At 46.5% G+C, this 22452-nt stretch overlaps 1 protein-coding gene across 2 annotated transcripts in view; it reads left to right on the top strand.

The window, feature by feature from the left end:
- LOC135880348 (class I histocompatibility antigen, F10 alpha chain-like) overlaps window positions 1-22452 on the top strand; it is a 70237-nt gene that overhangs the window by 44093 nt on the left and 3692 nt on the right. For both annotated transcript variants that reach the window (XM_065406615.1, XM_065406614.1), the window contains exons 3-6: window positions 13322-13597; window positions 15284-15559; window positions 17350-17445; window positions 17857-17889. In XM_065406615.1, the coding sequence (XP_065262687.1) occupies window positions 13322-13597; window positions 15284-15559; window positions 17350-17445; window positions 17857-17889 (681 nt within the window). The remainder of the gene's footprint in view (window positions 1-13321; window positions 13598-15283; window positions 15560-17349; window positions 17446-17856; window positions 17890-22452) is intronic.

Here is a 22452-nt window from a genome sequence, read left to right as displayed (position 1 = left end):
GAGGCCTCAACTGGAATACTGTGTCCAGTTTTGGGCCCCACACTACAAGAAGGATGTGGAAAAATTGGAAAGAGTCCAGCGGAGGGCAACAAAAATGATTAGGGGTCTGGAGCACATGACTTATGAGGAGAGGCTGAGGGAACTGGGATTGTTTAGTCTCCAGAAGAGAAGAATGAGGGGGGATTTGATAGCTGCTTTCAACTACCTGAGGGGGGGTTCCAAAGAGGATGGAGCTCGGCTGTTCTCAGTGGTGGCAGATGACAGAACAAGGAGCAATGGTCTCAAGTTGCAGTGGGGGAGGACTAGGTTGGATATTAGGAAAAACTTTTTCACTAGGAGGGTGGTGAAGCACTGGAATGCGTTACCTAGGGAGGTGGTGGAGTCTCCTTCTTTGGAGGTTTTTAAGGCCCAGCTTGACAAAGCCCTGGCTGGGATGATTTAGTTGGGTATTGGTCCTGCTTTGAGCAGGGGGTTGGGCTAGATGACCTCCTGAGGTTCCTTCCAACCCTGATATTCTATGATTCTATGATTGTTTCTCTCTCTGTTGTAACCTAGAGATTACTACATTACAGGTAGTAGCTACTCATGTCACTTGTGTAGCCTGGTGGGTCAGCTTACCTGTATTATATTTGCTGTCAAGTATCAGAGGGGTAGCCGTGTTAGTCTGAATCTGTAAAAAGCAACAGAGGGTCCTGTGGCACCTTTAAGACTAACAGAAAGTTAGTCTTCTGTTAGTCTTAAAGGTGCCACAGGACCCTCTGTTGCTTTATATTTGCTGTGTTACCCTGCTTTATTATATTTAGTAGTAATGCAAGGAACGTACAGGTTTTTATCCTGTAAGATTTGGCTTTAGTAGATAGTGTGAGGCTTGAGGCCTATAACCTTTGGCATAGATAAACTTAAGCAACTCATAAGTTATAGGGAACTGAAAGTAGCATGCAAGAGGGGGAATTTTGTCTAGAATACTGACATCAGCCACCCACAGAACATAGCTGACACCAGCATCCGGAAAGTTCCGGACAGGACCTCCAACCACAAGGCTGCCATGACAGCAAATTGACATGTATGCAAATAGGGTAACAGCATACATATACTAACGTATAGAAAACGAACATCTTAAGGGGAGGAAATACAAATAAGGACCTCTATTGAATATGCACTGGTCATGGCAGCGGCAGCGTAACCTACTATAAAAGTAACATCCCAGGGGCAGCAGATAGGTTGGAAAGATGTAGACCTTGGGAGTGGCCAGAATGATGGCCACTGGGGAAGATGAGGACAATGATGGTGATGAGAGATAATGGTTAAATATGAAAGATAAGGTTGTAAGTATGGATGTCCAAATGTACTTTCTGCATTATCTTCTTTGTTAAGTTTAAGTTATTAATAAATCATATACGATATAGAGAGTGTGTTCCTATAGTGTGAGTGTTGCACCTGTGCACATCGGGGTTCTCAAATTATATGATGATTTTACAATAATCTTACTGGGCCTGATCTTGGGACAGGTGATAGGGAATAGCCAGCATGGATTTATAAAGAACAAATTATGTCAAACCAATCTGATAGCTTTCTTTGATAGGATGATGAGTCTTGTGGATAAGGGAGAAGCGGTGGATCTGGTATACCTAGACTTTAGTAAGGCATTTGATATGGTCTCACAGGATATTCTTATCGATAAACTAGGCAAATACAACTTAGATGGGGCTACTATAAGGTGGGTGCATAACTGGCTGGATAACTGTACTCAGAGAGTAGTTATTAATGGTTCCCAATCCTGCTGGAAAGATATAACAAGTGGGGTTCCGCAGGGGTCTGTTTTGGGACTGGCTCTGTTCAATATCTTCATCAATGACTTAGAGATTGGCATAGAAAGTATGCTTATTAAGTTTGCAGATGATACCAAACTGGGAGGGATTGCAACTGCTTTGGAGGACAGGGTCATAATTCAAAATGATCTGGACAAATTGGAGAAATGGTCTGAGGTAAACAGGATGAAGTTTAACAAAGACAAATGCAAAGTGCTCCACTTAGGAAGGAACAATCAGTTTCACACATACAGAATGGGAAGAGACGGTCTAGGAAGGAGTACGGCAGAAAGGGATCTAGGGGTTATAGTGGACCACAAGCTAAACATGAGTCAACAGTGTGATGCTGTTGCAAAAAAAAGCAAACATGATTCTGGGATGCATTAACAGGTGTGTTGTGAGTAAGACACGAGAAGTCATTCTTTCCCTCTACTCTGCGCTGCGCTAGTTAGGCCTCAACTGGAGTATTGTGTCCAGTTCCGGGCACCGCATTTCAAGAAAGATGTGGAGAAATTGGAGAGGGTCCAGAGAAGAGCAACAAGAATGATTAAAGGTCTTGAGAACATGACCTATGAAGGAAGGCTGAAAGAATTGGGTTTGTTTAGTTTGGAAAAGAGAAGACTGAGAGGGGACATGATAGCAGTTTTCAGGTATCTAAAAGGGGGTCATGAGGAGGGAGAAAACTTGTTCACCTTAGCCTCTAAGGATAGAACAAGAAGCAATGGGCTTAACCTGCAGCAAGGGAGGTTTAGGTTGGACATTAGGAAAAAGTTCCTAACTCTCAGGCTGGTTAAACACTGGAATAAATTGCCTAGGGAGGTTGTGGAATCTCCATCTCTGGAGATATTTAAGAGTAGGTTAGATAAATGTCTATCAGGGATGGTCTAGACATTATTTGGTCCTGCCATGAAGGCAGGGGACTGGACTCGATGACCTGTTGAGGTCCCTTCCAGTCCTAGAATCTACAAATCTATGAATAAGAACCTGTTAATCCTCAAGTTACAATTTTATTTACCCAACTTTGGGTCAGGCTACACTTGTGACACCACATCTTCTAGTCACTGAACATCGCAGTCTCTAAAGACACTCCCTCTTCACTATTAGGGGCGGACACTAACAGGAGAGGATATTTCCTCCCCCTTTGCTCTGCTCATTTCATCCTTTCACCACCTCCTGTGGTGCCACCCTGGGACTTCCTTTTTCTATCTGCAGACTGCTAGTAGCTTCTGCACTGCTAACTTTATCTTTTGACTCTCCCTGTGGCTTCTGAGACTCAATCGCCAACTCCGCTCCTAAAGGTACTGTATCAGCCTGAACTACCTCTCTCGCCCTACTTCTAGTAATTGGCCCTGCAGGTTTCTCTATCTCTGTCTGTTCCACCATGCCAATAGGGATGGGAACCGATTCTTTGTCCTCCTCTAACACATCTTCTATCTTTTCCAATTCTCTGATTCTTTCCAACAGCTGACCACGGTCTGATTTATAGCCATCCAGCGATTTTAAGCTGGCATCCACTCACTCCTGTCAACAATGTGCTTCCTCTCCTACTTCCTGTATCTGGTACCTACACGGTTCTAACGTTTTCTCTAGGTCCTGTTTCTTTTGGAAAAGTACTGACTGCTCCTCTGACACTATATGTAGCCAATTTGTTAAATCCTGAATGACCTTTCCTCCCTCATCCAAAGTTTGTGGGCTTTCCTGAGTAATTTTTTATTCACTTTTTTCCCCCAGCGAACTACAAGCCATGAACAGATATTCAACAGCTATTCCCTTCACCAGTTTAGCCTCTCTTTTTTTCTGCTCTGTTTCTACATCAAACACCTCACTCACAAAACCCCATGGGTTACAATGCTGAGAGATCATCTCGCTATTCCTCAGCTGTTCTAAACCTCCATGTTCCTGAATGTATTTTCTGGCAGTTTTCTAAAGCCATACTGCAGGTAACTCCAACAGACTCTACTCTTGCCCTTGCTCCGCTCATCTGAACACATAACATCGAACTCATTTCAATTCTAAAACTTCACTATTGACTAGCCTATGTAATAAACTATATAATGAACTGTATAGAATGCTGTTCTTTACTCTGAAAACTGAAGGTGTCCCTTCACAGAAACAACAGGAAACACCCCAAACCGGTTTTTACACTTAGTTCAATAAGTCCCAAGTAAACGATAGAGGGGTGGGGGTATGTTCCCCTCTCTTCCCTTGATGGCTCATAGCTGATCGAGAGGTCTCTTTCCTCTGTCGGGACCTGCCAAACAGCTGGGAGAAACTGAGGCAGACAGACCAGAGGAGCAGCCCTGGAGAGTTGAGGGGACTGAAATAAGGTACCGCGAACTGTACAAGTTCTGAGTTACTGCGGCCTCTTGGTGGCAATTAATACATAGATTATCAACTACCCCGCCACCACTATCTTATCAGTACCATTCGTTATAACTTCAACCTTTAACAAAGTCCCTTAAACACGCGTATCACTTTAAATAATAACACTATTACTCTTTATCTTGCAAGATTAAATTTAAAACCTATAAGCTAAAACTCTAAGTCAAACCACAGTACATAACAGGAAATACTGGGATTGCTGCCAAGAAGCAGTCACAGGAAATCAGGTTCCTAAGAGTGTGTGAGTAAGACACATGATTTTGCTTGCTAATTCTCTGTAACTTTAACTGTTTACTTTTGCCTCAGGTGAGATTCTCAGAGGTCTAAGGGTGCCTGGAATCCCTGAAAATTCCTGTCACACACTCCTCAAGTCTCCTAACTGGCTCGCCAGTCTGTTGCCTGATTTGGGAGGTTAATCATATTAATTTGGATAGTATGGTATTTAGACTCACCAGTCTGTAGGATCAGAAGATAAAAGTTCTTGTCCCGAATCAGGCTCCACAGAATTACAAAGGACCCTTGGGGGTATGACAGGAAGCTCACACTCAGACAGATATAGCCTTAAAAACTTTTTATGAAGATAAATGAAGTAGTAATTAAATGGTAAAATAATCAGGAGTTACAAAGTTATAATGGTATTATTGCTATTCAAAAGATACATATGATATTATGGTGTTATATGCTACAAAGCTTTGGTTAACATTCACACCCTTCCTTGATAACTTGGTGGGGAGAGACACAGGACCAGCCTTGCCTCTGGTGGTTCAGGTTCCTCAATTATTGAGTGAGAGGTGCAAAGCTTAGAAGAAGCTGTAACTAAGAGTTATCAAAGCTAACTTAGAGTTTACTTAACTAACAAACTTAAAATTAAAACCTAATAAACAAAACTAAGAACAAAATCTTAAGGAAACCAAGTTTAGCCTAGTCCCCTTGGAACTTAGAAAGTTTGAGAAAAACCAAGTACAGCCTACTAATAGTAGTCATCGTCAAAGAATAGATAGAGTCCTCTAGCAAGGTGGGTGTAGTGAAGTGAGACTCACTGGTGCGGGACCTCCTGCTGGCCATCTTGGGAATTAGCTCTTGTCCAGCCCAGAGCGCCCTCTGCTGGCTGGTGTCTTGCCTGCCACTGGCTCCATGTCCCTCCCAGACCCCGGTGCCTCTTTACCTCAGAGTTCTGCCCCCAGCAGTACCCCCTTACTCTGGGTTTCCCCTCCCAGGGAACCCCCAACCATCTAACCCTCCTTGCCTCAGTGGCGACTGCCAGTCATCCTCTTGCCCCCGTTCACTGGGGCAGACTGCAGTCTGTAATGGCCACTCATCATTGGCAAGGGGTTCAGACCAGCTGCCTCTGCCTAACCCTGGGCTGCCCCTCTGCAGCCCCAGTACCTGTTTTGGCCTTTTCCCAAGGCCTGCAGGCTGGGGAGTTGCCAGACCAGAGCTCCCCAGCCCTGCTCAGTTCCCTGTACCCTGAGGTCCCAAGCAGCCAAGTCCTTCTTCCTCCAAACCTGGAGAGAGAGTGCTGCAGCTCCTCCCTGAGCCCTTATAACAGGGCCAGGTGTAGCCTGATTGGGGCGTGGCCCCAGCTGTGGCTGCCTTCCCACTCAGCCTACCCTATTGGCTCCCCAGGGCAGCCCTTTTCCAGGGCTGTTTTAACCCCTTCAGGACCAGAGCGGGATGACTTCCCTGCTACAGTGGGTTACCTCTTTTATATGGCGTAGGTGCCTGAAATCCTTCTTCCTATGCCCAAACTTCATTCCTCACCCACAAAAATGTTAGGGTACACTTACTCCATAGGCTAGTATGTTTTTACATATTGGTGACATGTACATACATATTAATGACATTAGATCCTACACACGTTATTTTTGTTCTCCTGGTCATTTCGGTTCTTATCTGTAGCAAGAGTTCCTGCTGGGACCACTGACCTTGTGTCCTGAGGTGCCTGAGATGGGCAGGCACTGTGAGCACCGAGTTCAAATGATGGCTGTTTGGCCAGTACAGCAAGGACAGCCAAGCCTGAAGGGGTCTGAGGTGCAACCTCGCATAACGCACCACGTATATGCACAGGCCCATGTGACCCAAAAGCCTGAGTGGGCCTTGACCTGTGACGACACTGACTGGAAGTGGGCTTCTGGGAGGAAGGTTCTGGCCTGGCTAGAATCGAGCACCGCTCCGATAAACTCTATCGTCTGAACTGGGAGGAGTATTGACTTCTGCTCGTTTTTCAGCAGGCCCAGTGGGTCAGAGATGCCTAGTTGGCAGCTGGTATCAAGCGGAGTGCCCCAGGGTTCGGTCCTGGGGCCGGTTTTGTTCAACATGTTTATTAATGATTTGGATGATGGGATTAATTGCACCCTCAGCAAGTTCACAGATGACACTAAATTGGTGGGAGAGGTAGATATGCTGGAGGGTAGGGATAGGGTCCAGAGTGACCTAGAGAAATTGGAGGATTGGGCCAAAAGAAATCTGATGAGGTTTAACAAGAACAAGTGCAGAGTCCTGCACTTAGGACGGAAGAATCCCATGCACCGCTACAGGCTGGGGACCAACTGGCTAAGCAACAGTTCTGCAGAAGAGGACCTGGGGATTACAGTGGATGAGAAGTTGGATATGAGTCAACAGTGTGCTCTTGTTGCCAAGAAGGCCAACGGCATATTGGGCTGTATTAGTAGGAGCACTGCCAACAGATTGAGGGAAGTGATTATTCCCCTCTATTCGGCACTGGTGAGGCCACACCTGGAGTATTGCGTCCAGTTTTGGTCCCCCCATTACAGAAGGGATTTGGACAAATTGGAGAGAGTCCAGTGGAGAGCAACGAAAATGGTTAGGGGGCTGAGGCACATGACTTATGAGGAGAGGCTGAGGGAACCTGGGTTAGCAGCCTTCAACTACCTGAAGGGGGGTTCCAAAGAGGATGGAGCTCGGCTGTTCTCAGTGGTGGCAGATGACAGAACAAGGAGTAATGGTCTCAAGTTGCAGTTGGGGAGGTTTAGGTTGGATATTAAGAAAAACTTTTTCACTAGGAGGGTGGTGAAGCACTGGAATGGGTTACCTAGGGAGATGGTGGAATCTCCATCCTTAGAGGTTTTTAAGGCCCAGCTTGACAAAGCCCTGGCTGGGATTATTTAGTTGGGGTTTGCTCCTGCTTTGAGCAGGGGGTTGGACTAGATGACCTCCTGAGGACTCTTCCAACCCTGATATTCTATGATTCTAAGTCACAGAGCAAAATGAAACAAAACACACAAGTCTAAGCCTAATACATTAAGAAACTGATTACAGGAAATATCTCACCCTCAAAAATGTTCCAATAAGTTTACTTCACAGACTGGACTCTTTCCTAGTCTGGGCCCAATCCTTTCCCCTGGTACAGTCTTTGTTAGATCCAGCAGACATCTCAGGTGATAAACAGGGGTTTTCTCATGACTGGCACCCCCTTTTTATAACTTTGGATCAAGGTGGGAATCTTTTGTCTCGCTGGGTCCCCGCCCCTCCTGTAAAATGGAAAAGTACCAGATTTAAGATGGATTTCACTACAGGGTCACATGTCTCTCAGACCTCTAGTCTCCATTCCTCCTGGGTTGCCCCCCCTCCCCTCCACACAGGAAGGCTTTCAGGTAAATAAGCCATTTACCATCAATTGTCCTAATCAATGGGAGCCATCAAGTTCCTAATGCCCCATTGACAGCCCTCACCTGGTATGACTACAACAGTGATACAAGTTTATATCTTATTTCCTCAACTCCAGACATAGAAATCATACATGCAAACAAATAGCATGAACACATCATACAAGAGACCTTTTGCATAAAGCATATTCCAGTTACATCATATTCACATTCATAAGCATATTTCCATAAAGCATATGGCATGCAACGTCACAATTCCTTAACCCTGAGTGCCAAAGTGGGTCTCTGACCCATTCTAGACCTGCAGCACCTCAAAAGCTGAAGTTGTGCTTGATCCCCCTCACCTCCATCTTTCCTTCCCTGGATGCAGGGAATTATTTCCACATCTCTATTTTCTGAGGCCACAGAAGGTTTCTCAGGATTGTTGTGAACCAGACTCATTACCAGTTTACCGTCCTCCCGTTCGGCCTGTCAGCAGCCAAATGGGTCTTTATGAAATGCATGGTAATAGTGGCAGCCTTCCTGAGAAGGCGAGGGGTGCTGGTTTATCTGTACCTCAGTGACTGGCTGGTCAAGGGCCCGTCCAATCCCAGGTGAAAGCCCGCATCCACCTCATCCAAGCAACCTTTTGAGCACTGGGCCTGCTAATAAACGAGCAGAAGTCAACACTTCTCTCGGTTCAGAGGATAGAGTTTATCGGAGCGGTGCTCGATTCTACCCAGGCCAGGGCCTTCCTCCCAGAAGCCCAATTCCAGTCGGTGTCGTCACAGGTCAAGGCCCACTCGGTGTTGGCTCACATGGCCATGTGCATATACGTGGTGCAGTATGCGAGGTTGCACCTCAGACCCCTTCAGGCTTAGCTGTCCTTGCTGTACTGGCCAAACAGCCGTCATTTGGACTCACTGCTCACAGTGCCTGCCCCAGTCCTTGACCCCCTCGACTACTGGACAGACCCCTGGTTGGTAGGCTTGGGTATCCCTAATCTTGGATGCATCCAAGCTCGGTTGGGAGCCCATCTCGGGCACCTCAGGACACAAGGTCAGTGGTCCCAGCAGGAACTCTTGCTACGGATAAACAGCTCAGGGCGGTCCGTCTAGCATGTCAGGTGTTCTTACCTCACATTGCAAGCAAGGCGGTGCGAGTTCTTACTGACAACATGGCAGCCATGTTTTACACCAACAGGCAGAGAGCATCCTGCTCTTCTCCCCCCGTGTCAGGAGGCCATTTGCTTGTGGGAGCTCTGCATAAAGCACTTGATCCACCTCGAAGCTTCTCACCTTTCGGGAGCCCAGAACGAGCTGGCAGATCAGCTCTTCTCTCCACGAATGGTCCCTATGCCCCGACATAGCAAGGACCATTTTCCAGTGGTGGGGAACTCCCCTCGTAGACTTGTTTACAACCAGACAGAACAGGAAACATCAGCAGTTCTGCTGTCTGTGTGACTGCAACCCGGACTCGCTCTCAGATGCCTTCTTACTCCCTTGGAGAAAGCATCTGTTCTGCGCCTTTCCCCCCCATTCCTTTTGTGCACAAGGTATTGCTGAAGGTCAAGGGCGAAGGTTATTCTCATAGCCTCAGCTTGGCCACCTCGGCACTAGTTTGGCTTATTTCTAGACCTGTCAGTAGCAACTCCAATGCCGCTCCTTCAGCTTCCGGACCTGATCTCGCTAGATCACGGCCAAATGCTCCATCTGCCTGACAGCTCCATGGTTAAACCTGCAGAACAGGCCTGTTAGGAGCAGGTCTGTTAGGTCTTGCTAGGCAGTAGGAAACCATCTACCAGAGCTACTTACCTCGCCAAGTGGAAGCGTTTCTCCATTTGGTCTCCCCAGCAAGGCCTCTCAATGCGGTGCCAGAACCTCCCTATGAGTGGGGGGCCACCAGTGCTGAAACTGTGACTCCGCCTCTTCCCCTGATGCCCCCCCGCTCCACCTCTTCTCCTGAGGCTCCGCTCCTTCCCCCCTGCTCTCACCTGCTGCTGAAGTGGCAGGGCCATGGCCCCTTGGTCCCCCTGTTCCGGCACCCCTGCCTCTCACCCACTGAGTCATCTCGCAGATGAAGCAGATACTCCAGAACAGTCTGGAAACAGCAAGGTCTAGCGATTTCATCTGTTAAGGTACACCTGGCAGAGATCTCGGCATTCTACCCCCTGCTGGGTGGTCGATCAGTTTTTTCACATTAAATGTCCATTCACTTCCTCAAAGGCTTTGAAAGGCTTTACCCGCAAATCTGGGAACCCATCTGTGATAAACGAGGGTGGGTAGCACCCTTGTGTAACTGCCCAACCATTCAGTCAGCTACAGAATCCTCCTTAGCAGCTGGACCCTAACTGCCTTACCTGTGAAGGGTTAAGAGGTAAACATAAATGAGTTGGCACCTGACCAGTGTAACCAATAAGGAAGCGGTACCCTTTCAAATTGGGAAAAACTGCTGGATATGTGGGTCTTTTGTTCTCTCGGCTATAGAGGGACAGGGCCGCAGTTATGCTGTAAAAAGCTCTGGGCCAGGTATAAAAAATCATCAGGATCATACCTAGAAACTACTCATTTGGAACCACAGCTATGGAAGTAGAACAGGAAATGTTCAGGTAGATGCGATTAGGCTTATCTCTTTTTATGGCTTGTTGATTCCTCTGTGCTAACCCCAGGTGCCTTTGTTTTGTTGTTACGGTTAAGCTGGGACCCCAAGAAAGCTACTCTTGGTAATTAATCCTTGCAGTTGCTCTTTTAAGATCTAGCAATAACCTAAGTTTTCCAAAGGTGTTTTCTTTCTTTTTTTTTTAAATAAAGTTTCCTTTTTTTTAAGAACATGATTGGATTTCTGTGTCTTATGAGGTAAAGAGATTGTGCATATTTTAATCAGCTGATACAACATCTGGGTTCCCCTTTTCTTTTGTTTCCTTTCTCGGCTTCCCCGAGTTAGGGGTGGAAAAGCTGAGGGGCCTCAGAAAAACTTCCCAAGTGAGTTTTTCTGGATTGGCAAAAGGCAGTTTTTCACTTGGGTGGTGGCAGCATTACCAGCCTGGAGTGGCCAGTATTAATTTGTAGACTCTTTGCAGGCCCCCACCTTCTGCACCCGAAGTGCCAGAGTGGGGAATCAGCCTTGACACCATCCCTGTGGGGGACTTAAACCTGGTCCTGTCAGAACTCACGGGGCCTCCCTTTCAGCCACTGGCATTGTGCCCTCTGTTGTACCTTTCCTGGAAGGTCGCCTTTCTGGTAGCAATTACCTCAATCAAGAGGGTCTCGGAGATTAGCGCTCTTATGTCAAAACCTCCGTATACAGTGTTCTTTAATGACAAGATACAATGTCACCCCCCCGCCCTCCCAAAGGTAGTCTCACCATTTCATAGTAATCAGGCTATTTTCCTGCCCATTTTCTTCCTGAAGCCGCACAAGAATAGGGAGGAATGACATCTCCATACTCTGGACATTAGGCAAGCCCTAGTATTCTATATAGAAAGTCGATCCGTAAATCCACGCAGCTCTTTGTGGCAGTAGCTGATAGGATGAAAGGCTCAGAGAATTTCATCCTGAATCACATTGTGCATTCGCATGTGCTATGAGCAGGCAGGTGTCCCACCACCTGCCTTCCTGACGGCCCATTCTGTGAGAGCACAAGATTCCTCAGTGGTGTTCATGGCCCAGGCCCGATCCAGGACATTTGCAGAGTGGCGACCTGGGCGTCGGGACATACTTTTTCTTCCAACTACGCCATCGCTCAGCAAGTTAGAGATGCACTGGGTTTGGTTGGGCAGTGTTGTAATCCACGTGTCCATGAACTCGGAGCCTACCTCTTACGGTACTGCTTGGGAGTCACCGAACATGGAATGGACATGTGCCAGCATTTAAAGAAGAAAAAATGGTTACTAACCTTTCTGTAACTGTTGTTCTTTGAGATATGTTGCACACGTCCATTCCACGAGCCACCATCCTACTCCTCTGTTGGAGTTGCTGGTGAGAAGGTGCGGGGTCAACCAGTCCCCTTGCACCGCGACATGAGAGCACTGCACTAGAGGGCGCTAGAGCCAGCCTGAGGGGTATCACTGAGGGGAAACGTTTCTGGCGACTGTGTGCTGGGCACGCACACCTAGCGTGGAATGGACGTGTGCAACACATCTCTAAGAACAACCGTTACAGGAAGGTTAGTAACTGTTTTTTGTCCAAACCTGGGGCATAGTTCAGGGATAGGCTTAGTGGGCTTGGCTCTCACCTCTGGCTGTGACACCAAATTGTATTTTAACCCCTTGGCCTACATTTTTCCAGAAGTGATTAGTGATTTTTGGGTGTCTGATATTCAGAGGCCGGGTGCTCCCACTTTCTGATCAGGCCCCTTTAAAGGGTCTCAGTTGGGCACCCAAAATCACTGATCATTGCTGAAAATCTAGGCATTTACCTCGATGTATCTAATGCGGGGGGGTGGGGAGCGGGAAAAATATTTGGGACCCTGTGTGGGTTATTTTTGTGTCCCCACATTCTGCCCTGTTTGCCAAGCGAGGGGGGTCTGATCCGTTCCCCACATGTTTCAGGCTTCCTCATGATCCCCACAGTGTTCTCTGTTCACCACAGCCTCCCTCCCTCTCCCCTAAATTCTCCTTCTGTCGCCTTCCCCACATCCCCCTGCCCCCCCCCCCCGAGTCTCCCTCCCTGCCTCCTGTCAGCCCAGGGGTGGCTGTATTAACTGAGTCTGCTCTTGGTTGTGTGTGAGATGGGGGCCGTTGTTGTGAAGATTAGCCTGGCTGTGGGAAAATGGTGGCCAGCTGAACTAAGGGCTGTCAATGGCCTGATCCTTACAGTGGCCATGCGAAAAAGAGGCCAAGCAGCCAAAGTTGGTTCTTTGCCGTTCCTAGATTGAGTTGGGGGCATGGGGAAGATGGGGCAGGGAAACAGAGTGACCTGGGGATTCTGTGAGGTCATTAAATCAGAGCAGAGGTTAGTGTGGGGGACAGACCTCCTGTATCCCCTCCTCACAGGGACATGGGGGTACTGTGAATGGAGGAGGTGGGGCACCACGTGACCCTGAGGACCCTGCAAAATTAATACAACCAGAGCAGGAGAGAGCGGGGTACAGACCCTCTGCACTCCCTCTCTTCCCTAAAATGACCCTGACTACCAGAATTGGGGGAATCCTCAGAGAGCAGAAGGGAGTTGGAGGGGAAAGACCCCTGCAATATCCGGAGTACTCCCTTTGGGGTCGTGCCACCCTGCACCCCCTGCAGGGACATACAAGAACAAGCAGCAGTGAGGTACTCCTTGAAGGTTGTGAGCTCTATGCAGTGGAGGGTCTTTAGTGTACAAGACCCAACAGATGGAGAGGGTGCCTCCTGCGGGTCTGGGTTCCCTCCTGAAAGGAGCTGGGAGGGTATAGGACCCAACAGCATAAGTGGGAACCCCATTTCTCAGGGGAGGGCCCAGTAGCAAGGAGAAGAACCACTGGGCTACCTGCAGTGGGGTCTTGGTGAGATTTTCAGAGAGAGGCTGCTGCTGACCCTCAGTTCTGTTTCAGGGTTTCACATTATCCAGACGATATACGGCTGTGATCTCCGGGAAGACAACGTCTTTCAGGGATTTCACCAGGATTCATATGATGGACGAGACTTTCTTACCTTCGATAAGGAGACCATGACTTGGGTAGCAGCAGATATTGGGGCTCAGATCACCAAGAGGAGCTGGCATGCTGAAGTATTTGACAACCAGCAGTGGAAACGCTACCTGGAGGAGGATTGTATTCCCTGGCTAAGGAATGCTCTAGAGTACGGGAAGGAGACGCTACAGAGGAAAGGTAAGGCAGGGGGACAAGCCCCACCCAGGAGGTCACTGCTAATTACATTTCCATTCCCTAGTCCCAGTTCCAAAATGGAGCGGGGGGTAGGGGGCTGTTCAGCGAACCTTGTACCAGGGATGGGTGGGGAAACAACCCCTTCCCCCCCAGCTCTGCTGGAAAAAAAGGTAAGAAATTGAAAATGTTAAAAGCAGCTCACTGTAGAGAAGCTGCATCTCCAGAGCCACTTGACCAAATGAGCCCAAATTTGCAGCACAAATTCTTCCTCTTCTCCTGGTGTGACACAGTAGTTATCAAGGCAATCTGCCTGTGCATGTGCATTTTAGAGCACTTTGCTTAATTATGGAAGTGCCACTCAAGCTTAATTATGGAAGTGCCACTACTTCTATGGACACCAGCTTCAAACACCATGTAATTCTTACTCATTCACTGTCTGCAGCATCATATTTCTTGTGTTACCCACAGCCCCTGTGCTCCACCAATGATGGTAGCTTTGTTCTTGTTGCCTCTTTGTCCAAACTTCTCCCACAGTCATCTATGTGCTTCCTTCCATGCCATCCCCTACATGTGGAATTGCCCTCCCCATACTAACCTGGAAGAAGGCTACCCTTGTCCTTAAAGTTTTCCTCCTCCAGACCTACCTTTGCTGTAACACTTTCATACTTATTACTTGATTCTTTTATCAATAAGGCATCAGATAATCACACTCAGTCACATTTATTACCAAAGCTTTTTAGTTAAAGATTAATCATCACAAACATAGAAGGGAAGAGGTTAAATGCTTTACCACTCCGACTCAGGAGGACAGTTGCAGCATCGTCTGCTTCAAAATGTTAACTCACTATTACCCATTTATGTAGCTTGTCTGTTACCGTGGACACAAATTTCCCAAATTAGTTAGCATCATTTCACACCCTAATCTTTCCCTTCCCAAACAGTTTGCGCTTCCTGTTCAAGGTTACTTGACATTTGTACCCAGTTTTTTGCAACAGTTATACTAGTTGCTTATTCTCTCACAAACCTGAGCAGAACGTTATCTTATCCTTTGCCATCTTTACAAATGCCCACAAGAAAAAGCCATACACAGCCATGTTATGTGTATTTGAGTGCTAAGGGGCTGGTAAACTGATTTTTCAACATTAGCGTAATTCCTTTTGAAATCCATAATATTGGGGTAAATAGATTTGGTAACAACCTACAAGAAATTAGCCAATTAATATTAGCTAGTTTGAGGGGCAATTTAGTATCGTGTGTCACTTTTTGTTTAATGGGCCCTTTCCATCTCTAATTGGTCAGTTTATCCAGTCCATTTTTTGCAACCAGGCCAGGGCAAAAATTCTTCTCTCTTTCAAATCCAGGGACTGAGAGGAGATGGGCACAAATCTAGCACATGATTGACACCTGTATCTGGAGCTTAGTGAAGCCTTTCAAGGTACTTGTGTCACTGTGGTTGGGAGCAGAGGCCAGGTCAGGGACCTGGATTCAGGATTCACCGTTGCTGATGCTGTGAATTCGGCACAGAAATTCTCTAACATGGTGGTTCTCTCTCATAGGAGGGTTTCTATCTCATGGACTCTCATCCTCTCCCATTGCTGGGGTCTCAGAATTTCATGTTGCAAAGTTCCAGCAAAGAGTGCCTGGATTAGAGTTTGAAAACAACTAACTTCAGTTTCTTCTTTTTTCCAGTGCGCCCAACAGCCAGAGTGAGTGACAGGTCATCTTATGACGGCCTCACCACCCTCTCCTGTAAGGTCAGTGGGTTCTACCCCCGTGACATCACCGTGACCTGGCTGAAAAATGGGGAGAGCAGGCAGCAGGAGACCTACTCTGAAGGCATCCTACCCAATGGGGACGGGACCTACCAGACCTGGGTGACAATGGAGATTGATCCCAAGATCAAAGCCCATTATTCATGTCACGTGGAGCATGAAAGCCTGTTAGAGCCACTCTCTGTCTCCTGGGGTAAGGAGTTTGTGTGTTTGTGTGTTTTCCTAGTGGGAGAGGGGGAATCCATTAAACTCAACCCCTGAAAAATTCTCATTCGGATTTATAGGCTGTAGCCGGAATTTCCTGAGGGTCTGTGAGGCCCTGTCCCCTTTGGCCCTGTCCCTCTGCAGTCAAGTTCTTGTGCTAGAGTTGGGATCTACAGTGCCTGGGACTCATGTCTTGCTCTCCAGTTTGCTGCCTCTGGTGCTGTTGGATACATCACAGCAATACAGTGTCTCTGAAGGGAGAAGATTAATCATGAGACATTAAGGCCTGAAGGGACCGTTCTAATCATCTGAGCTCCTGCATAGCCCAGGGCAGGGGAGAATCACACCAGGGACCCCAGCATCCAGTCTGGTCATCTGTGGGCAAACTAGATCTGATCCTTCAGAAAGAGATGCCCATTCCAGATGTAAAGTCTCCAAGGGATGGAGAATTTACCACAGCCCAGGGGAAGCTCAAATTTGCCCCTTATTTCCAGACAGAATTGGTCTTGCTTTAGCTTGCAGCCCGGTCTCAACTTCATGCACTCGTGGTCCTGCCATGAGTGCAGGGGATGGGACTAGATGACCTCTCGAGGTCCCTTCCAGTCCTATGATCCAGCAGGTTCTCAGAAACACAGCTCTACGGGCCCTTCATCCTTGCCCATGTGGCCAGAGAGAGAGGTTTAATGTTGGGAGCAGCTTGTTTCTGTGCGCAGTGATGCTGGAAGAGAGGGTGTGGCCTTGGAATGGAGCGAGGAGGCAGATTAGAGCCCTGCATCGGGGGGAGAGTCTCCTATGCCCCTAGCACAAGAATGTTGAGGAAGAATTTATTACATGTGGAGCTGCCTTCCAGCCATCTTTTTGCTTGGTTAATCAGGATGTGGAAAAATGCAGCATTTGGAAGTGCAAACAATTTCTAAAAGGGCAACCTGCTCTGGAAATCTAGTCAACAGCTGGTTACACATCATAATCCTGCTACCACGTCCCCTGCCAATTTTTGTGTCCTAAACCACATTTCCTTATTCTCTTAGAAATATTTTTCTTTTTGCTGTATTATGATATGCCTCTTTCAGACAACAGGAGAAGCTGATTAGTGAAACTGAATGTGTATAGAGAACTCGGGGTTTAACAGGTTTATATAAACCAATAATAGTATTAAAATATCTCTGTCATCCCCTCTTCACTTCCTGCCCCCTCAAAAAACATGCATTGTGTCTGTAACGCCATTCATGGCAGGGAAATCCAGAGCATTGAGGTCAGTTTCCAGTTTGTCACCAGACTCCCACAATGGGATTGTGTTCCATTAGTCATGAAAGTCAGCATGGTCAAGGGGGGTTAGGGGCTGGGAGCCAGGACTCCTGGGTTCTGTCCTTGGCTCTAGAAGGGGAGTGGGGGCTAGTGGGTTAGAGCAGGAGGGGCTGGAAGTCAGGATTGCTGGGGTCTATTCCTGGCTCTTGCACTGAATCACTGTGTGATCTTCAGCAGGTCTCCCCCCTTTCCCGTTTAGGGACAATACTGACATCCCTGCTCTCCCATAATTAGGTTTATGAAGATTGATTAATATTTATTATGAATTGAAGTGGTAGAGGCTGGGTCTAGTGTCCAGGACTTTCTATGGTGGGGTGTAATGCGTGGTGGCTGCAGTGGAAGGGGTGGAGGGTTGCAGGACTCAGCCCTTATCTGGGAAGCTGACTGACTGATCCCTGCAGTGGGATGTAAGAGGGTTTTAGTGGGGTGTGGGGGGATTTTTCCTCATTGATCATTCTCTCCATTCCATTTCAGAACCAAATAACAATCTGATTCCCATTGTGGCTGGAGTTATCACTGCACTGATAGGTGTTATAATTGGAGTAGTCGTCTGGAAAAAGAGATGCCCAGGTAAAAAGCCTGGGATGGGGGGATCCCTGGACTTGCTGGGCCCTGCGCATACCCCTAAGGGCAACAGCAGTACAGGAGCCAGTGTCAGTACGGTGTGACTGCCCCACTGCGGGACTGAGCTAATGACCCCCCATGGGAGCTGCTGGAGGGCCAGACCCAGAAATTGGGTGTGGGTTACAGTTTATATAGATTTTCCAAAGAGCTCAGCACCCAGTGCACTGAGGTCTTTGGAAAGTGTCTCATTGTGTCTTTCTCTCCTGCCTATTGTGAGCGCCTGGGACCTTGAGTCCATTACTGAGCGCCAGGGGGCTGTGCTGGGCCAGGGGCCCCTGTTTCTGAGCTGTGGACACCGATTGCAGTCGGTTCCTGCCTTGGGAGCTGCATTCACTGAAATTTGCCTTCTCTCTGCAGGGAGGAAGGGAGACGGCTACGCTGTAGCTCAGGGTAAGTGACAAGAGACCCATCACCTCTTTTCAAGTGGCCATCCCTGAACAGCCATCAGTATTTGCTTGTGGATTTTAGCCTAGAGACACTGACAGGAGATCCTCGCTCCCACTCATAGGCCTTGTCTACACTGAGGATTTTAGGGAAATCTCCAACTATTGCTCTAGTACCATAGAATCGTAGGACTGGAAGGGACCTCGAGAGGACACCTAGTCCAGTTCCCTGCACTCACGGCAGGACTAGGTATTATTTAGACCATCCCTGACTAACCTTCGCTTAAAAACCTCCAATGAGGGAGATTCCACAACCTCTCTAGGCAATTTATTTCAGTGCTTAACCATCCTGACAGGATTTTTTTCCTAATGTCCAACCTAAGCCTCCCTTGCTGCAATTTAAGCCCATCGCTTCTTGTCCTGTCCTCAGCGGTTGATGAAAACAATTTTTCCCCTCCTCCTTGTAACAACCTTTTATGTTCTTGAAAACTGTTATCATGTCCCCTCTCAGTCTTCTCTTCTGTGACTAAACAAATCCAATTCTTTCAATCTTTCCTCATAGGTCATGTTTTCTAGATCTTTAATCATTCTTGTTGCTCTCCCATGGACTTTCTCCAATTTGTCCACATCCCTCCTGGACACAGTACTCCAGTTGAGGCTGTATCAGCGCGGAGTTAAGTGGAATAAATACTTCTCGTGTCTTGCTCACAACACTCCTGCTAATACATCCCAGAAGGATGTTTGCTTTTTTTGCAACAGTGTTACACTGCTGACTCACATTTAACTTGTGATCCACTATGACTCCTAGATCCCTTTCTGCGGTACTCCTTCCTAGGCAGTCATTTCCCAATTATTTATGTGTGCAACTGATTGTTCCTTCCTAAGTGGGGTAATGTACATTTGTTCTTATTGAATTTCATCCTATTTACTTCAGACCATTTCTCCAGTTTGTCCAGATCATTTTGAATTTTCATCCTATCCTCCAAAGCACTTGCAACCCCTCCCAGCTTGGTATCATCCGCAAACTTTATAAGTGCACTCTCTATGCCATTATCTAAATCATTGATGAAGATTGAACAGAACCAGACCCAGAACTGATCCCTGAGGGACACTACTCGTTATGCCCTTCCAACATGACTGTGAACTATTGATAACTACTCTCTGGGAATGGTTTTCCAACCAGTTCTGCACTCACCTTATAGAAGCCAAAGCAGGTTGGTTGGATGCAATTTGTTCTTGACAAATCCATGCTGATTGTTACTTATCACCTTATTATCTTTTAGGTGTTTGCAAATTGATTGCTTAATTATTTGCCCCATTATCTTTCTGGGTACTGAAGTTAAACTGACTGGTCTGTAATTCCCTGGGTTGTCCTTAATCCCCTTTTTATAGATTGGCACTTTATTTCCCCTCTTCCAGTCCTCTCCCCCATCTTGCATGACTTTTCAGAGATATTGGCTCAGATATCTCCTCAGTCAGCTCCTTGAGTATTCTAGGATGTTTTTCATCAGGCCTTGGTAACTTGAAGACATCTAACGTGTCTAAATAATTTTTAACTTGTTCTTTCCCTATTTTAGCCTCAGATTCTACATCAATTTCACTGGTGTTCACTATGTTCGACGTCCAATCGCTATGAAACATTTTGGTGAAAACTGAAACAAAAAAGTCATTTAGCCCTTTTCCCATTTTCACATGTTCTGTTGTTGTCTTTCCTTCCTCATTGACTAATGGGCCTACCCTGTCCTTGGTCTTCATCTTGCTTCTAATGTATTTGTAGAATGTTTTCTTGTTACCCTTTATGTCTCTAGCTAGTTTGATTTCGTTTTGCACCTTGGCCTTTCTAATTTTGTCCCTACATACTTGTGTTGTTTGTTTACAGTTATCCTTTGTAATTTGACCTAGTTTCCACTTTGTTTAGGACTCTTTTTTTGATTTTTAGATCATTGAAGATCTCCTGGTTAAGCCAGCGTGGCCTCTTGCCATCCTTCATTTCTTTCCTGTGCAATGGGTTAGTTTGCACTTGTGCTCTTGATAATATCTCTTTGAGAACTTTCCAAACTCTCCTGCACTGTTTTTCCCCTTAGGCTTGCCTGCTTCCCATGGGATCTTATCTTAGCAAACTCAGGGAGTTGCTAAAGTCTGCCTTCTTGAAATCCATTATTTTATTGTGTTGTTTTCCCTCCTACCATTCTTTAGAATCATGAACTCTACCATTTCATGATCACTTTCACCCAAGCTGCCTTCCACTTTCAAATTCTCAACTAGTTCCTTCTTATTTGTCAAAGCCAAATCTAGAACAGCCTCTCCCCAGTAGCTTTCTCCACATTCAGAAAGAAAAATTGTCTCCAATACATTCCAAGAATTTGTTGGATAATCTGTGCCCTGGTCTGTTATTTTCCCAGCAGAGGTCTTCTTCAGTAGTGTAGAGTGGCTGTAGAGACATGGCCTATAACAGGTTTCAGAAGGGTAGCCGTGTTAGTCTGTATCAGCAAAAACAACGAGGAGTCCGTGTGGCACCTTAGAGACTAACAAATTTATTTGGGCATAAGCTTTCGTGGGCTAGAACCCACTTCATCAGATGCATGGAGTGGGAAATACAGGAGCAGGTATATTTATACGTAGTACATGAAAAGATGGGACTTGCCTTACCAGGTGGGGGGTCAGTCTAACGAGACAATTCAATTAACAGTAGAATATCAAGAGAGGAAAAATCACTTTTGTAGTGGTAATGAGGGTGGCCCATTTCCAACAGTTGACAAGAAGGTGTGAGTAACAGTAGGGGGAAACACTGCTCTACAGCCAAAATGCTTCTGAAATAAATGTAGTCAAACTTTACTAATTCTGGGTCACTGAGAACGAAAATGATGCTTAAAATTGTTGATTGGCTCTAGTTTTCAAGATATGCTATTGGGTCAGTATATACGACCCTTGACTTGGGAATGGCGGAGGATAAGTGAGTTATAAAGGGAAGGGATCTCAATTTAAACCAGAAATGACTAAAATACATCTTTGACTGGATCTATGAATAAATCTATGACTGGGTTTGGACAGTACTTGCTTTTTAGGCAAAACAATGAATGATGCAATCTGAAGCTGGTATTGCGTCATACATGATATGAATTGCATCATGTTATTCCTAGAAGTCATGGATGATGCAATCATAACGAAGCTTACATCACTCTGCTGAACAAATTGCCCTATATCAGCTCTAGAAATCATACAGTGTCGTGCTCTCTTATTTGTCAGTGTTTGATTTTGCAAAGGGACACATTTCTGTTTAGCCAAAGTGAGCAGAGATGCCTCATACTTGTGTGAACAGTGCAGATAACTTCTGCTATGTTTGTGGTGAAGTGACTTTTGCATCACAAAAGCGCAGTATAATCACTATGGTTAAGAAAGCCTATCACCTTTATTTTGGCTGCAAAATTGGAGATCAGGACAAGAGGTGGGCCCCACACATATGCTGCAACACTTGTGCAACAAATCTTCGCCACTGGTTGAACAGGAAAAGGAAATCTATGCTTTTTGCAGTGCCAATGATTTGGAGAGAGCCAACAGATCATACCAGCAATTGTTACTTCTGCAAGGTGCCTCCAGTTGGGAAAGGTGTGTCAAAGAAGAAAAAGTGGACTGTGCATTATCCAAACATTCCATCAGCTATACGCCCAGTACCCCACGGAGAAGGACTGCCGGTTCCTGATGCACCAGAATCATTCTCACTTGAGTCAGACGAGGAAGAGGATGAAACTTCTGGTCCTGAACCATCAATGTCACAGGACCCACATTTTCTCCCATCCTCCTCCGAACCACACCTCATAACACAAGGTGAACTGAATGACCTTGTCAGGGATTTGGAACTACCCAAGAGTAAGGCAGAGCTGTTGGGCTCCAGACTACAGCAGTGGAATCTCCTGGCAGGTGATGTTAGGGTTTCCATGTTCCGTGACCGTCAAAAGGATCTTGTCCCATTCTTCTTCATGGAAGGTGATCTTGTAGCCTGCAACAACATCGATGGTGTGATGGCAGCCCTCAACATCGTTCACGATCCAGATGAGTGGAGACTGTTCATTGATTCATCGAAGACGAGTCTTAAAGCTGTTTTACTGCATAATGGCAATGTTTTGCCATCAATTCCAGTTGGTCATGCAGTCCATATGAAGGAAACCTATGACAACATGAAACAACTTTTGAGGTGCATAAACTATGACCAACATCAGTGGCAGCTTTGTGGCGATTTGAAGGTTGTTGCTCTCTTGCTTGGTCTGCAGACTGGATACACAAAGTACTGCTGTTTTCTCTGCGAATGGGATAGTCGTGCAAGAGATTCCCACTACATCAAGAAAGATTGGCCACTCTGACAGTCATTGGAGCCTGGGAGGAAAAGTGTTCAGCATCCACCACTTGTTGAATCAAGGAAGATTTTGATACCACACTTACAGATCAAGCTGGGTCTGATGAAGAACTTTGTCAAGGCCATTGACAAAACACAAGCAGCTTTCAAGTACCTCCGTGGAAAATTTCCAAGGTTAAGTGAAGCTAAGATAAAGGAAGGTGTCTTTGTTGGTCCTCA

Source organism: Emys orbicularis, chromosome 6, assembly GCF_028017835.1.
Source record: "Emys orbicularis isolate rEmyOrb1 chromosome 6, rEmyOrb1.hap1, whole genome shotgun sequence".
Lineage (NCBI taxonomy): Eukaryota > Metazoa > Chordata > Testudines > Emydidae > Emys > Emys orbicularis.
This window is presented reverse-complemented; position numbering and strand designations above follow the sequence as displayed.